The 17,103-nt window shown below is 38.1% G+C and overlaps 1 protein-coding gene across 5 annotated transcripts in view; it reads right to left on the bottom strand.

Moving 5' to 3' along the window:
- LOC115918687 (ATP-dependent translocase ABCB1-like) overlaps nt 1–17,103 on the bottom strand; it is a 49,233-nt gene that overhangs the window by 15,880 nt on the left and 16,250 nt on the right. For 4 of the 5 annotated variants that reach the window (XM_030987028.1, XM_030987027.1, XM_030987025.1 and 1 more), the window contains 11 exons: nt 15,328–15,404; nt 14,716–14,810; nt 9,076–9,200; nt 8,296–8,412; nt 6,414–6,582; nt 5,785–6,021; nt 3,785–3,988; nt 3,009–3,179; nt 1,578–1,767; nt 490–626; nt 6–161 (listed from right to left, as the gene is read on the bottom strand). In XM_030987028.1, coding sequence (XP_030842888.1) covers nt 6–161; nt 490–626; nt 1,578–1,767; nt 3,009–3,179; nt 3,785–3,988; nt 5,785–6,021; nt 6,414–6,582; nt 8,296–8,412; nt 9,076–9,200; nt 14,716–14,810; nt 15,328–15,404 — 1,678 coding nt within the window. The remainder of the gene's footprint in view (nt 1–5; nt 162–489; nt 627–1,577; nt 1,768–3,008; nt 3,180–3,784; nt 3,989–5,784; nt 6,022–6,413; nt 6,583–8,295; nt 8,413–9,075; nt 9,201–14,715; nt 14,811–15,327; nt 15,405–17,103) is intronic. The other variant, XM_030987029.1, reaches the window with a different exon arrangement.

The raw sequence follows: 17,103 nt of genomic DNA on the forward strand, positions 1-17,103 counted from the left end.
CTAACCTTGATAATTTCACTGAAGAGGATGGCAAAGACGGGCATAGTGACTCCTAGAATGGCTGAGAAGAAGCAGCCGATGACGATGAGATACCACTCAGGGGCGTTGAGCTTCAACACCTCCCAGTAGCTAGCCTTAGGAATCTCTTCTTCCTCCTCCTCCTGTAAATGAAAGTGTGAAATTATGGTTCATTTGGTATCCCAGTGATGAGATGAATCACAAGCAGAAAGCAAAACATTGAGCTTCAATACGCCACAGTAGCTAGCTTTAGGAAACTCTCTTTCCTCCTTCTTTAGAGAGAATATGAAATCATTATTCACATTGGCATGCAAACGACATAAATAATCACAAGCTTAAAGTAAAATTAAGCAGTTTTTATCTCTCTTTTCGACCTTTGCACTGCTGGATGAGATATGTCAAAACTTCCGTCATCCTCCCTCTACCTCCCTCCTTCACCCTCCCTCGTGACAATGCTGTCTATATACATACCTCATCAGTTGTATCTTTCTTTCCGTCGTCCAGACTGCTGGATGAGAGATGGCGTGACTTCTGATGGGAGAGCTGCCTTGAGATCTTGTTATGACTGGGTTGACGCTTCATCAGCTCTCCCACCTCTTCCGCATTATCTGGAGAGCAAACGATAGAATTCCATCAGGATTATTGATGAATCAAACTACCGACATTGAAATATGGATGGATGGTTATGACATTGTTCCCTGACTTCCATTTTGTTTTGCTTCATTGGATTTTTCACCTTCAAATTGACTCCTTGACAAGTGAATTCTTGTATTCACATTAATCTTAACATAGGGACTACCCGGTTCCTGTGGGCAAAGCGTTAAAAGGTCCTACTATCTCATCAACAAACTTTGTACTTTACTTCTGTTTGTAGAGTGATTTTTTGTTTTTGTAATGAGTTGAAATGCATTGTACAAGTATGTTATACTATCATCAATATTACAAGTCTGGACTTACAGTTTTGAGATTTCGCATGTATAAACCTATTTATACCATGACAAAATTGCATGCCAAACTAACATTGAACTACCGGTATAGCAAAATCAAATTCATGTCTTCCAGCCTTACAATAAGCGAGTCGTAAATAGCTTTGGAACGCATGACCCTAAAATATCCACAGATCTTAGCAACGAAGGATACTTCCCACATGTGCATTTTAGAATAATCACTGCCAAAGTGATGGAGGTGCTTCATGAATACCTTTTGTTTGCCTCTTGAGAAGAATACTTCCACCTGTGTATCAGATAAATGTATTGTTGGCGCATAAATGAATACTGATTACATAACTTTCATGAGCACGATCCGAGTATTCGTCTCAATGGTTTTACAATTTGGGTACGAATGACCTTGATCTGCCCATGCGCAAATCCTAATTACGATCTCGCTTATTACTGTAGGTAATAGATGTACTGTTCATTGCCTCAACACAGAGCATGTTATATAGTGGCTGCAGGAGCTATTTGAGTATAACTAGAACATCATAAATTCTCTGACCCCAACCAATGATATCCAAGACTTTTCTTGGCCTAGACATTTACAACCGAATTTCCTGTACTGACCCTCTTCTCCTTCCTCCTTGGCAATGATCTGCAGAGTGACCAGCTGTTTGTAGGTTCCATTAGCCTTCATCAGCTCGGCGTGGTTCCCAAACTCCACCACCTTCCCGTCGTTCAGGGCATAGATGATGTCAGCATTCTGGATGGTCGAGAGGCGATGGGCGATCACGATGGTAGTACGTCCTTCCGAGGCCTAGAGTGGTAGAGGATTAAAAACATGCATTGTTAGTGAAGAATTTGCTTTGGACAGATGTAATGTCATCGTTTATAAATCCTTTCTATCTTCCTATTTCTATCCATCCATCTGCCTGATGTTCTATTGAATCTAAGGTGAACACATTCCCCCGTCCATTCTATTCACCTACATGTGTATCTATCCATCCACCCACCCACCCACCCATCCATCCATCCATCCATCCACCACCCACCCACCCACCCATCCATCCACCCACACACCCACTCACCCACCCATCCATCAATCCATCCATCCATCCATCCATCCACCCACCCACCCACCCATCCATCCACCCACACACCCACTCACCCTACCACCCACCCACCCATCCATCCATCCATCCACCTACACACCCACTCACCCATCCATCCACCCACCCACGCTACCACCCACCCACCCATCCATCCATTTATCCATCCATCCACCCACCCATCCTCCCACCCACCCACCAAACAATCCACCCACCCATCCACCCACCCATCCACCCACCCATCCATCCATCCACCCACCCACCCATCCATCCATCCATCCATCCACCACCCACCCACCCACCCACCCATCCATCCACCCACACACCCACTCACCCACTCACCCACCCATCCATCAATCCATCCATCCATCCACCTACCCACCCACCCACCCATCCACCCACTCACCCACCCATCCATCAATCCATCCATCCATCCATCCACCCACCCACCCACCCACCCATCCACCCCACACACCCACTCACCCTACCACCCACCCACCCATCCATCCATCCATCCACCTACACACCCACTCACCCATCCATCCACCCACCCACGCTACCACCCACCCACCCATCCATCCATTTATCCATCCATCCACCCACCCATCCTCCCAACCACCCACCAAACAATCCACCCACCCATCCACCCACCCATCCACCCACCCATCCATCCATCCACCCACCCACCCATCCATCCATCCATCCATCCATCCATCCATCCACCCATCCACCCACCCATCCATCCACCCACACACCCACCCACCCACCCATCCACTCATCTATCCATCCATCCACCCATCCACCCACCCATCCATCCACCCATCCACCCACCCATCCATCCATCCATCCATCCACCCACCCACCCATCCATCCATCCATCCATCCATCCATCCACCCATCCACCCACCCATCCATCCATCCATCTATCTACCCACCCGATGCAACTTACCCTGTCTAAGGCCTGCTGGACCAACTTCTCACTCTCGCTGTCCAGAGCAGACGTAGCTTCGTCCAGTAGCAGTATCCTAGGGTTACTGACCAGAGCTCTGGCGATGGCTACTCTCTGCTTCTGACCACCGGACAGCTGGGCACCACGCTCTCCGACAATGGTATCATAACCCTGAGAATAAGGGGTAAATAGAAATAATGAAACTCAAAAGATGTATACAGTACTTATGGAACTTAATTAAATTATTATAATACAAATATGAAAGTCAGAAGAAAGGATGTTAATTTTGTGTAAATTGGATATGTTTTGTGGTAACACAAGGTATCTGTTTCTATTCAAGGTAGCATCTTTTAAAAGTTAAACTGAGATATCCTTCATGTTCATATACAACTATTTCTCTCTTTTTTTGCTGGGGCTAAATTGCTCTCCATTATTCTATATGCATTTGCTATCAAGGATCCCCGGTGGCAAGATCGACTTTAAGTTGGACTTAACTAAGGCAGGCCATTCATGTCACTGGTTGCTCTCACCATTGATCTCTCAATTATGATCTTTAGATAACATTTTTACTTCAATAAGGAAAAAAATATAAAAATTCTGTAGATTTGTGACCATAATGTGTACGTCCCTTGAAAGACCAATGCCAGTAAACAGTGAGAGCAAACAGTGGCATGAATGGCCTGCCAAATTTAACTCCAACTTAAAATTGATCTTAGGCTTTGTGAAACAACCCCCTGATTTATTATTACTGTATCGCACACTATCATAGTACCTACCTTGGGTAATTTCATGATGAATTCATGGGCGTTGGCCATCTTTGCAGCATTCACCATCTCCTCCTTGGTAACACCGTCTCGTCCGTAAGAGATGTTGGTCTCTATGGAGCAGTTGAAGAGGACCGGTTCCTGGCTCACCACACCGATGTGCTGACGAAGCCAGCGAAGATTGAGGTCACGAATCTCGTTGCCATCGATGAAGATCTATAGCACAGGTACAAAGTGGGAAAGTATAGTGGTTTAGAATGGGTTGTCATTGGATGTTTTGTACCTTGGGTAGTTCATCCAGATGCTGCTTAATCAAAATGTTGAGGATTTACTTAACCCTTACTGTACTGGGCTATTTTGAGCACCCACTGACTGGGGGGGGGGGGGCCTGGGAGGCCCCCCCCCTATGATCTCGGCCGTCGATTGTCCGATGAACACGAAAATTTGCATGTTTGTCGATATTTACGTTAGGAACAAGATGGTATAATTAGTTTTTTCCGAATATGCAAATTTTTGTCGTTAGCCTAATTAATTATGCAAAATGCGCTAATTTTATGCATTTTACAGAAAACGTGTCAAACTCCACTTTTTTAATGTTGAAACTCATTACTCAAATGAAACTACTTTTCTAACACAAAAAAGTTATTTTAATGTAATTAATAATGATAATTTATGCAAATTTTGATGGATTTTTATTTATTTTTATTTTTTTTCTGATGACATGCGCATACTAATTGTTATGTAACGCCTTACAGGTATATCCGATTTCGACGAAAATGGTATCAAAATGTGCGTAAGACTTGAGGGAAAAAAGTCATGAAACGACATTTCAAAATTCCAAGCGGTTGCGGCGCAATCTCCGAAAATGTCGAGGGGGGGCCTCCCAGGCCCCCCCCCCCCCCAGTACAGTAAGGGTTAAAGTAGTCACCCAAAGAAAATTCATGACAACTGATAATTATGGACAATTCATATATGGATGGGCAGATTTCACTTGAAAAACACAAATAATTTGCTGAAAATCATATAGATATCATGGAAAGGCGTAAAATGCTTTGTGGCTAGCTGCGTCTCGCATGTGACGTCACAAATCTTGAAGCGCAATGGAGGACTGATGATTACTGCGGGCCCCAAACATATTTTGAAGAGGGAAGTTGTTATATTTGATCAGTAAAGCTTCCCCTTCACAATGATATGAATTTTGCATCAATTCAAAACACTTTTGTGGAGATGAACATGTACCATCAAGAAAGGCTGTGTGGAGAAGAGAATCTGATGCTCTACCTAAAGGGATGTATGATAGTTAATATCATCTTGATTTAAACTACCATACCACATCCTCATGAGCCAAACTTGATTTTTTTTTCATCCCCTTTTTCTTTCCATATCCAAAGGAAATCTTCTAAATTTTATACTTGTTTTAAATCGATCCTTCATGCCAACTTTAACACAAAAAGGAAAAGACAGGAAATTTGACTGTTGAAATTTCATTTTATGACTACTGTTTGTCATCAAAGTGGAGACGAGGGAATCAACAAAGCACAAGCACGAGGTATGCATATCTCCTTAATGCAAAATAATTGTGGCCCGGTGAATAATCAATGAACTGCGGATCACAAGGTTTAGGGTCCAAATCCCGGCCACAGCGCTAACATTCTCAGGTAGGACATTCATCACCATTTGCCACACTCCACTACTATTATTATCATTAAAGAGAAAGTTCAGTTCTGGTCTAGCGATTGTATTGCCCAGTCTTGGTACAGTTACAAGCACTGTACACAGAAAGATGTATATGGGACTACATGAACATGTGGCATAAAAATCCGTCCCGATTTGTATGCTGTTACATGCCATATTTAGAATATGAAGGCATTTGAAGAGCCATGCTTTTCAGGGAACATTTTTTTATCTGATGTTCTTCCACACTTGCATGTAATAACAATTATAATGCTCACAAAGTATTTGTCACCTCTTCCCAGAACTCAACCTTCTCTTTATAGAGAAGATATAATTACCCTTCCATCTAGAACATCATAGAACCTCAGCAGAAGGTTGACAGTGGTCGACTTCCCGCATCCGCTGGAACCCACGAGGGCGACGGTCTGCCCGGTCTTTACGCTCAGACTGATACCCTTCAGGACTGGCACATCGGGTCGAGAGGGGTACGTGAAGTGGACCTTCTCAAAGTCAATGTTCCCCGTGATGGTGTCAGGTTTCAGACCCTCTGTAGAGCGCATGTCAATGACTGGTTCCTGTGGTGCAGACAGATATTCAGCACAATGGATTAAGTGAAATGAACTAATTATCAGGAATAGTCTTTTTCCTATAGTTTATCTCAATCTTAATACAGTACTATTACAAAATAAAATCTGGTCAGGCGTATTAGAAGTAATAGAATATGACAAAAAGAGCAACTGATTTTTTTCAAGAGGGATTTAGTCTTATTGAAGCCATCGACTACTGAAAGTTCTCATTCCCTTTAATAGGCATGATACTGGAACCATCCTTGTTGCATAAAAAATGCTTGGTTAAGCAAGCAAGATGCTTGCAAAGTCAGCAAGCTAATTCAGAACAGGATTATGAGATTTCAAACTACTGCACCCGTTAAAAACCAGCATAATGGCAGATATTATATCCAACCCACCTCATCAATGACTTCAAAGAGGATGGCAGCCGCTCCCCTAGCCGTTGCCACGGTGCTAAGAGGCGGGATCATGTTCCCGATGGAGAACGAACCAATCATGATACAGAAGAACACTGTCATGACCTCTCCCCCGGTCAGACGACCTTCGCTAACCATCCTCGGGCCATACCTGGAGGAAGATGGGTAAATATGATGAATAATTAGATCTGCATCTTGAGAAAATCAATCTAAAGTGACTCCACCCGTCTACCCGTCCACCGTTATGGGACTTGCTATTAGAAAGAATAGTTTTGATAAAAGAATTCATGAAAGTTAACCATCCTAGTGCCATATTTCAAGGCAAAATGAGAGGGAAAATTAGAACTACAAATTGAAGAAAACAAGTGAAGAGTGGAAACAATCATTACAGATGAAATCAGGTAACAGTCTTTTGAATATATAAGTATCTTTACTTGAAGGTTTTCTGAATAGGTGATGTTGTAGGTAGGAAAGATTGTGTAAATTGAAGTTTTAAAATCATCAAACTTGCATCCCACCAACTAAATTGACTATAGTTAGCTTTATAGCAAAATGTTGTAGCATGAAAAGACGCGACCAGAACAGCAACTGTTTAATTGTTAAAAATCATCATGTTATTAGACAGAAGTAGAACCACATTGTTAGGATATGGAGCTGATAAATGCATGATGAGTCTTCATGTTAGCTAAACTTCCATTCAGATATGTCACAAAAGAACTTTTAATCAACAAACATCACTAACATTTTGCATTCCAGAAACGTCTTTTTGTGTCATTTCATTTTGCTAGCTAAGCTACCTACGGTAACTATAATACAGGAAACATTAACCATACATTAATTCTAATTTCAGGGAAAGGAGGATTCTAATTTACATTATTGAAATTCTCCAGGATATGGTTAGTTAGCAGGAAATGAGGGTCAAGCAAAGTGACATTTTAGGGAACCAGCTTGAAGGAAGTAAAGTTTTGAATAACACTTTGGGGTCTTCCCTTTTAAAAATGGGAATTAAAGCAATGTCTACAGATTAACCTTTGAAAAGCTTTCTTGAAAGTCAGAAAGAGGGCCACATCTTTTATTTATTTCCAGTATTCTAATGAAAACAAATTGCACACAGGCACAAGAATACAGGCAAGCCTTCAATCCATGTTGCTGCTGTGCACACTGATTATGCGCAAAGATGTATATTTATAAGTCTTTTTAAACAGAAATAAATAAATTAAAAACAGACAAAGATCAAAATGTATGCAGATGGGCCATTGTTGGGTGCAGCTTTGTCTTTTTAATCCCCTATCCTTTTTGCCTCTTGCCATTCATCTCCACACAATTTGTTTTTCTTCACATTGTTTTACCTCTTTTGTTTCTTGTCTTTTCTGTAGATAGCTATACTGTCTAAGTGGGACTTACTGCATTATGCAGATATGTTCCCTTCCCTTTTCCTTGTCTTTTGTAGTTAATTGTGAGTATCGGTTCATGTATCCCTGTAATCTCCCTTTCCCTGTTTTAGCGTGTATTTGCATTTTATAAACTTAACTTTAGTTAATTATGTCATTTGTAGTTTAAGGAGCCTATCGACAACAAGCTCTGCTTTTCCATAGGCTCTGCCACTATATCTCTTAAGTTCAACTCAAGTACAATATCCTAAATAGTGTGTACCGGTATTGTTTGTACATGTATAGTATAATCATTGTCAATATGATGTTACACTCTTTATAAAAATGAGATATTGTGGAAACCAATAAACTATCTACCGGTATCTATCTATATGTCTGAAAAGGGATCATTCTTTCACACTGTATACATGTGTGTGGCTCATCAGAATTAACAGGGATCTCAGATCAGCCACATAACCTTTGACCTTAATTACCAGAAAGCCAGTGCATAAGCTGAGAACATGATGAAGAATGTTAGACCAAGACCAAAGGCAGTGATGACACCCTTCTTGATTCCAATCTTCTTTGCACCCTCCAGCTCCTTCTCATACCTAGAAAGAAAACACATATTTTCTCGATAAAAAACCCCAAGAGTATTAAAGAACTAATATTCTGTTATCATCATACGATTATAAATATATATATTATAAATTATATATTTATGGCTACCACATTCTAACACGCATGTACATTTATGCGTTTTTGTTTGGCGAATACATCAGTGAAACATGCTTCAGAGGCCAGCTTTGTACGCATAGAAATAGATGTACAGCAAGTCCATAAAGATCACCTTTGGCTTTTGTTTCCCTTGAACCAATGTTTTATGAAAATGGTACCAAACAAACGTGTACATAAAGATGTATTTCCTAATATTTGTAATATTATCGCTTATCATAAACAATACATGATACAGAAAACTCTCATTGATTATGGTAATAAAAACATGTACCAAAATGTAATCTTCTATCAACCTTGAAATTTAGTAGACAAGCTTGAAAGAGCACAAAAGAGCCCTCATTACTTATCCTTCACTGAATAGGGACTCTGTCAATTCATTGTCACCTATCTTTGCTCCAGTGATCTTGAGAACCTGCATGAATAATCAAATGACTTAAGAAAATCCTCAGGAGTGGACAAAAGCTTGCCTCTTAAAATTAAGGTTGGAAAAAGCTTTAAACTACCGGTACACGTTAATCCTATACATGAACAAATACCTCTTTATTTCTTTGTGCTCTCCACCGAATGCAATGACGGTCCTAATGCAAGCCAGAACCTCTTCTGATACACTGCCAGCCTTGGCATACGCCTCCTGCTCGGCTTTAGAGAATGATGTTATCAGCTATTCAGAAAAAATAATAATAAATGATGTAAAATAAATAATTTGATAAAGTTCTGGCCCACAGCATACAAGGAAACAAGACAGGGAGAAGGGCTTAATTTCATTGAGCCCTTCAAGACTTTTAAACAAATATTCTAATATTTCGCAAAGTTTAATTGAGAGAGAATGTTCGCCTCTGCACGCAGTGTATGTTTATAAGGTTTCCTGAAGATAATAGTTGTCTCTAACTTGTATAACAATTTTTTCTTACCATATCAAAAGCTATTTTGATGGAGTTACAAAGTAGCTCCTTCTCCCTATTGGATATTTATTCCTTATTATTATTATTTTTGTTGTTGCTGTTGTTGGTTAATTCTTTTTCTGCTGTTGATATACTGTTGCTGCTGTTACACTCCAACAGTAAATAGGACTTAATAATTGGAAAGTAGAAACAGTCGCACGCCACTCCGACTGACCGCAAGCGCCACAAGTGGCACGCATGCCGCCAGTTGAGAAGGCCTGAACTAGACTATTTAACCAAAACTGTACATGCTATGCATGACACTTCTACATGTACTTTGAATAAAGTGCTCTCAGGAAAATACACACAATTTTCACATTCATCAATCCTCATGTCAATGGGCTCTTTCATGACAGAAGTAAAATAAGCTTTCAAATTACAAGATGAAAGCCTTTCGCAAGACAACAATGACAAATTGATCTTGGTTGAGACAAGTCAGTTTCTCCTCAAATTAAAGTTATTTAAAAAACCACAACAATCTGCCTTGTGATTAATGGTGCTTTCAAAATGGTGATGAAATCAACTTCATAATTAGTCATAAACCTTTACAGTAACACCACGTACACAGTCAAATACAATAAGTCTCATTCATGCAACCGATCTACTGTACTTCATCTGTGAAAAATGAGGTGATAATATTGTGTAATATTTCATATGGTATTTATTAAAGCATAAATGGGTCAGTTTGTAAGTCAAAAGTTACTTTGTATTTGTTGTACATGTAAGTCAAATACAATACTCTTATTTGTACAATCAATCTACTGTACTTCATCTGTAAAAAAGATTTGATAATTTGTGTAATCAGAAACATGGTCATTGACAAAGGATCTAGAACAGAAGCTTGTGACTAGAAAGAGAAAGATGTCGCATTTATCTCTGCGAGACAAAATCAACCACAAAGTCATACGCCAGAAAACAAAGGTTAAAGACATCATGGAGAAAGTAAGAGAATCAAAGTGGAGATGGGCTGGGCATGTAGCAAGACTGCAGGACAACCAAGGGTGGGAAAGAGAAGAAGAGGAAGACAGAAGAGAAGATGGAGAGATGACCTAACATCATACATAGGAACGGCCGCTTGGACCAGGACAGCTAGAGACAGAAGAGAATGGAAATTTCATGAGGAGGGCTTTGTCCAACGTCTGGATGAACTATAGCCTGATAGATAGATAGATAGATAGTAATATATTTCATATGTTATATAAGCAAAAATGGGTTAGTACCATGGGCAAAGGTTACTTTGATTATCTCTTCAAACTGACTAATCTTGAAGGTCATCTATCACCATATTTTTAGCATTTATAGTCTGTTTGCAATCCTCATCTTCATCAAAGTTTTCATCTTCCATTGTTACCTTAAAGGCAAGACAGGCTTACCAGACATGGAATGCCTGCAAAAGGTTTGGGTATCAACAGGGGAGCTTCCCGAATGCATTTTGAAAAATAGTTCATAATTCTTTTTGAAAAACAGTTCATAATTCTTTTCAGCAGCATATATCTTTAAGGCACGGTAGTCCACTTTAAGCAGTTGTGCAGGGAGGTTCCACCGAAAATGTTGATACCAAACAACATTTTACAACATATCCCATGTCTTGAGTACCCCATGTCTTGAGTACCCCAAACAAAGGTTTTTGCATCATCTATTGATCCAGAATGCTAGAAATTACATCATACATGAGCAGAAAGAACAAAAATCACAGAAAATTCAGAATATACTTGCGCCATTCTTGAAAAGAACTCTTTAATTGTAAATGATGATTAAATTCTCAAAATTGGTAACATGGTTTAAAATATGAAATCTATACTTATGCGTACAAATTAGAAATTTTCCAGTTATATTTTGAAATCTTCTTTCAGAGTGGTTCATTTAATAAATTATTGTTTTTCAAACTTTCAAAAAAGTTGAGGAGGGAAAAGAGATTAATTAAAAAATAAGGAAACTTTGAACTGATATGGGAAAAAAAAGAAGAAACAGACTTGCATACACATACAGTAATGTACATGCCAATTAAAGTACAATGCACAAGTTTGTGTGTTTAATCATGTGAATGAAAAAATCAACAAGGTGTCAACAGAATATGTATATTTTTTTCTTCATCTGAGTTCAACATGATACACAATATTATCCATCTCAGTATACGTGTCCCTGATGCAAATATCCCTCACCAAATTATGGAAAAGAAACAAAAAGGTTCATGATATACAGCATCTCAATACAGCTAAAATCAACACGCACGTACATGTTGAAAGTTGTTATACAAAGATAAAATTTTTGTCAATTTATGCTCTTTACAAGTACAAGTACATGTACAGTAGGTACGATTATAATACAATAAATCTACATCAAAATTGGTCATTAGCACTGAACTTTGTGCACCATTATTTTAAGAAGATAAATCTCGAAATAAAACATTATCTCTTTTATGACTGTTGACTTTTGATCTATCCAACAGGCACAAAGATAGCAAGGACCCGCTACAGTGTCTTGAAGGGTCCAAGTGGCAAATATTCAGTCGTAAAAAATGGTGTCACCAGACTTTCAGCATGCATTGTCTTATTTGACACTTCAAAATATATCTGAAAACTTCCCTATAAACACAACATCAGACGGTGACTGTGGTAAAGTTCACACCAATGTATGATGTAATATTCTTGTCCTCGTTATACAAGTATTTTTTTAATGGAATTGTTCTCATGTGACTATAAGTATAAGCCAGTTCATGGTTGCAGTCTGAGCATGAGTAGATAAAGGTCATTGCAGAAAAACTTGTGAAATACACGGAGACGAAATACTGGATACGTGCTCATGAAAGTTATGTAATCATTATTCATTTATGCATCCCATGAGGTGGAACCGTGGATGTAGCACCTCCATCGCTGTAGGAGAGATTATTTCAAAATGTATAAAGTGGGACCTCTTCATGTTTTGAAGATTTGTGGATATTCGGGGTCATTGCAGTAATGTGCTAACCGTGAACTGTCTACAACTTGTAATATATGAATAAAATCTTGCACCATAATTGTTGTATCATTATTTAAGAATGAATTATAATGTTTATCTATCTAGTTACTGGTGTACTATTTGAGCATAGTTCAAAAGTAGATACATGTAATTAATTAAGCTTGTAATACTGTACAATGTAAAGCGCATAGAGACATACCTTGTATAATGCACTATAGAAATATAATTTATTATTATTATTATTATATAACCGTGAACTGGTCCATTACAAGAGTATAATGAAATTGTGTACACAGCGCAAGTTATGATTTGTATTAAAACAATATTTGCAAAATAATTCCAAAAACTTGATATTTACAGTCACAAAAGGTACATGCTCATGCATTCAAAATTTAAAGAACTATAACATCGCTTCCTTTTTGCCCCTGAATTATTATGCTACATGTATTTTCAATGGTATCATTGATATCAATTTAATTACATAAAACTATATCGATATAAGAGAATGAATTAATAATATGAGTTCTCTTTTATTCATGACATAACCCATAAACCAGATTCAACTTCAGCTACAGTGAACAATTCTACTCATGGAATCATTGACTTTATGCATTGCCGTATTCAACTGTTGATAAACTAAATCATTTTTCTCATGAAGTTTTTGAATTTATGACCCCTGATCAGTCAGTTCAGGAAGTAAGGTGTACTAAAAAGGAAGTGGCAATTTTTTTTTATAAACATGCATAAACCACCATGCATAAACCACATGACCTGCTTGCTTAATCACTTCAGTGCACTCGTCACTTGTAAATGATTGAAATCCTTGTTTACTGAAGTTGTAAATCTTATAAAGTATAACAATGGATTGTTTGTTATTCCTTGATTTAGTTGAGGTTTCAAAGCAGGGATGACATACACACATGAACAAGTTTTTGTAAATTATAGATGACACTCTTTAAAATATCTCTTCTTTTTTTGAAAATGAAATAATTTTGAAGACATGGTTTAAAGCTTCAAGTAGACTACCTGAAATAAAAATCAATGTCAAGCCTTCATGCTCAGTTAAAAGTAAAATATGGTATCCTTTAAGAGAAAGATCTAGAAAACAGAAGTTACCTGTCCAAGTGTGCTTAGTTCATCTTCTATATTCGTTGGTATGAAAAAAAAGCATCTGCTAAAAATTGTAGCAGATTGTTGGGGTAGTTTAATACTACTAGTTTTATATATATATTGAAATAGTGTTGCATTTAGTTTGCAACATTATTTTACTCTCATATGTAATCCTAGCAGATTCTTACAAATTGCTAATTTCTTGTAATTGGATTATAAATTAAGCTTTCCTTGCATTCAGTGGCAAATCCCATCCAGGAATTTTATAATACCGGTAGACTCTGATGCATTTTGTTTCAGTTGAAAATGCAAATTGCTCTTTTTTTTTCTTCCTCAAAAAAAACAAAAAACAACCAAATATCAAGATGATACCCAATTACTGTGTTTACAGTTTACTTCAACACAGAAATTTAATCTACATCTTAAACCAACTGCTGACAGTATAATCTTCTTGCGATACGATTTTCAAAGGTTTTGTAATAATAAGACAGGGAAATCTAAACAAACACCATCCTATTGACTTAATGTAGGTTGTAAATAATGATAAGAATGCTAACAACCAGAATTTTAGGGCATTTAAGCCTTCTAGTCAGATTAGAAGCTGAATTGGTTTCTGAACGTAAACAATCGTACTACTGGTATGACGTCACTTCAATTCAGGGCCAATTTAGCTTTTCCCCCTCCAAGTGACATGAGCTTGAAATCCATTGAAAATGGAAATTTCATGAATCATATGACCATTCAGGTCATCAGTCAGTGAGATTCTATATAAGTCTTAATGTTTAAATCAAATGCTATTGCAAAGTCTTCCAAAATGTGATCGTAGTCAGATTGTATTGTGTGCGATGGGCTTTCAACATTGCCTCTTGGAAGTCCATCATTTTTCCCTAATTTGTTTTCTTCTTCCCTATTTGTGTTGGTTCTATTTTTACTATTTGTATAAAACTGCTATTTTGTTTGTAACTACTCTTATTGTCAGTTAATGAATTTGTATTTTCCTTCTTTATGCAGGACCATATGTTAAACAGCCTCTGAGCTGATCAATGTTATCCTGTTAAAAGATGTTTTAATAAAAAATAAAAATAAAAAAAAAATAATGTAGGACAATAGTGTCCTGGTGGAAATGAAAGGAAATGATGATCCGATAGGGTTCGCATGTATACTCACGTAAGCCATGAAACCACCAGCTATGGCTAGGAGAGGAGTCAGGGACATGATGACGAGCGTTAGCTCCCAACTCTTCCAGAAACCAATGGCAAAACCTGAAATGAACAACATTAGTAATAATAGTAGTATCAGTAGTAGTAGCAGAAGAAGAAGAAGAAGAAGAAGAAGAAGAAGAAGAAGAAGAAGGAGGAGGAGGAGGAGGAGGAGGAGGAGGAGGAGGAGGAAGAGGAGAAATAGAGGAAGAGCAGAAGGATAAGGAGTACAAGTAGTCATAGTATGTAGGTAGCAGAAGAAGTAGTAGCAGGAGTAATGGTTGTCACAATGTCAAAGGCAAAGTAACGTCTGAAGATATGGTACATTGTAGGTGTCATAATAACACTAGCCGCATTGATTACAAGTCACATAAAATACAATAGCAGTATTACAGTGTAGAAATAATACTGTTCTGTTGGTAGGATACAATCATTCTGGTATTTCCATAAAAATAACAGTTTATGTCTGAAAAATTCACAACCATGACTTGAAAATTCAATTTACTCTAATTTTCAATTGAGAATCAAACATGTTTGCATGCAATACATGTACTAAAATAAATTATACAAATGTGTTTACCTGTTGCAAACTGTGATAAAAATTGAAGACAGACACCAATCTTATCACCAAGACCCTCTCGAACTCTCTCCATGTCACTGTCAAACAATGCAGATCAAAAAGTCTAATGAAAAACCTCATAGATGACATCACACATATTGGTAAATAAATGTGCAGTTAAGCTTGCGTTTTAGAGACCACCTGTATAGAAAGACCACCTACAAGGACCACCTGTCTATAATTAAAAACCAATTCCCCCCCCCCCCCCCCATTTAATACAGTTTCTTATTGAAAGTTTGAAACATAAACTAATAGAAACTGTACATCAAGATCACCTACCTATAAAGTACCACTACCTTGCCTCCCCAAAGGGGTCTTTATAATCAGGTTTCACTATACATGTACATGTACATGTACATGCCCAAAATAAAGGCTTGTATTCAAAGATGGGACTAACTTATACCTGATTCAATCTAGTCTACAGATTTATGGACGCTCACAATCTAGCTCCCCCTCTAGCTCACTACATTCTGTACAATATTACTGAATATTTGTAACAGATGAATAAACAACATGAATCCAGAAAAATGACGAATTGATTTTAATGGTGACATAAATTTTCTTTACTTATTTGATAACAGAATAACCGCTAAGGATATTTTTATAAGATGAGGGGGTTAACATTTGGTGCTCTCCTTAAAACAGAACTTGGACTAAATCTACAATAATCAAGCAAGGTCTAAAATACACTTTTACTTTTATGAATACCGTACCAATCTGAGTTATTGTTAGGCATGAATAGACAGGTTTTTAAGACAGAAAATATGCAAATACATGTATTCTGAAATATTCTGTGTTTAATATGCTGTCACTCATTGTGCACCAGTGAGAACACACCTTCTCCAGGTGAACTAAAGATTAGATGAAGTGTGAACCCTTCATACTCTCCTAATCGGCATGTTGGACTCTCACAATACATTGTAGCTTGTCCAATCAAGCACTATTTTAGTGAAGGGTGGCCAAGGGCAGATCCAGCCGGCGGCAGGGGAGGGAGCCAAATAGGGAGCCCAATTCGTGAGAACATTTTTAGCGGCGAGTTAGGCAGCCGGTAAAGAGCACTAATTTTTTAGTTTTCCAAATTCATTGAAAATATTTCATGACGAACTACACCCACCCAGGGGGAGGGGGCCCGTCTTTTTTTTTTATTTAAAAAAAGGTTAAATTTACCTGTTTTGGCCCCCCCCCCCCCCCCCCCCCCACCCCCAGATCTGCCACTGAGAGTGGCAATGGAAAACACAGTGTAAATACCACTTATGGCACTTTTGTTGTTCTTCATGGCAATATAAGGGTCGGCTTTAACATACACTGTACCACTCTGTATGCTGTATGAGAGAAATCTTACGTCAGTGTAAAGACTGCTTACTGTGATAAGGCTTAAAATAAAAACTTGTTTCACATTGCAACATGGGTCGGTCGGTCGGAAAAGATTCTTTTTTTTTAATTTTTTTTTTTTGTCGCCCTCTTTGGGCCGATATTTTTCAGTTTTTAATGTTTTTTTGTTTTTTCCGCCCTTTTTTTTGGCTGATGTTTCTCAGTTTTTAATGCTTTAATACATGTGTTTCAGAGTCATCATTCCATTCATATCTCTTTCACCTCATAATAATCCATGGTTTGCAATGTTGTGTTAAGACAACACTCTGTGCTTTCCTGCTGACGAAGTTGGTTTTAACTACCTGTAAAACTTGCTAGCAATGTGAAGATTGTTTGGAATAATTTGATTTTATGCATTTATATCCT

The sequence above is a fragment of the Strongylocentrotus purpuratus genome, unplaced genomic scaffold (assembly GCF_000002235.5).
Source record: "Strongylocentrotus purpuratus isolate Spur 01 unplaced genomic scaffold, Spur_5.0 spur5_scaffold_16, whole genome shotgun sequence".
Classification (NCBI taxonomy): Eukaryota; Metazoa; Echinodermata; class Echinoidea; order Camarodonta; family Strongylocentrotidae; genus Strongylocentrotus; species Strongylocentrotus purpuratus.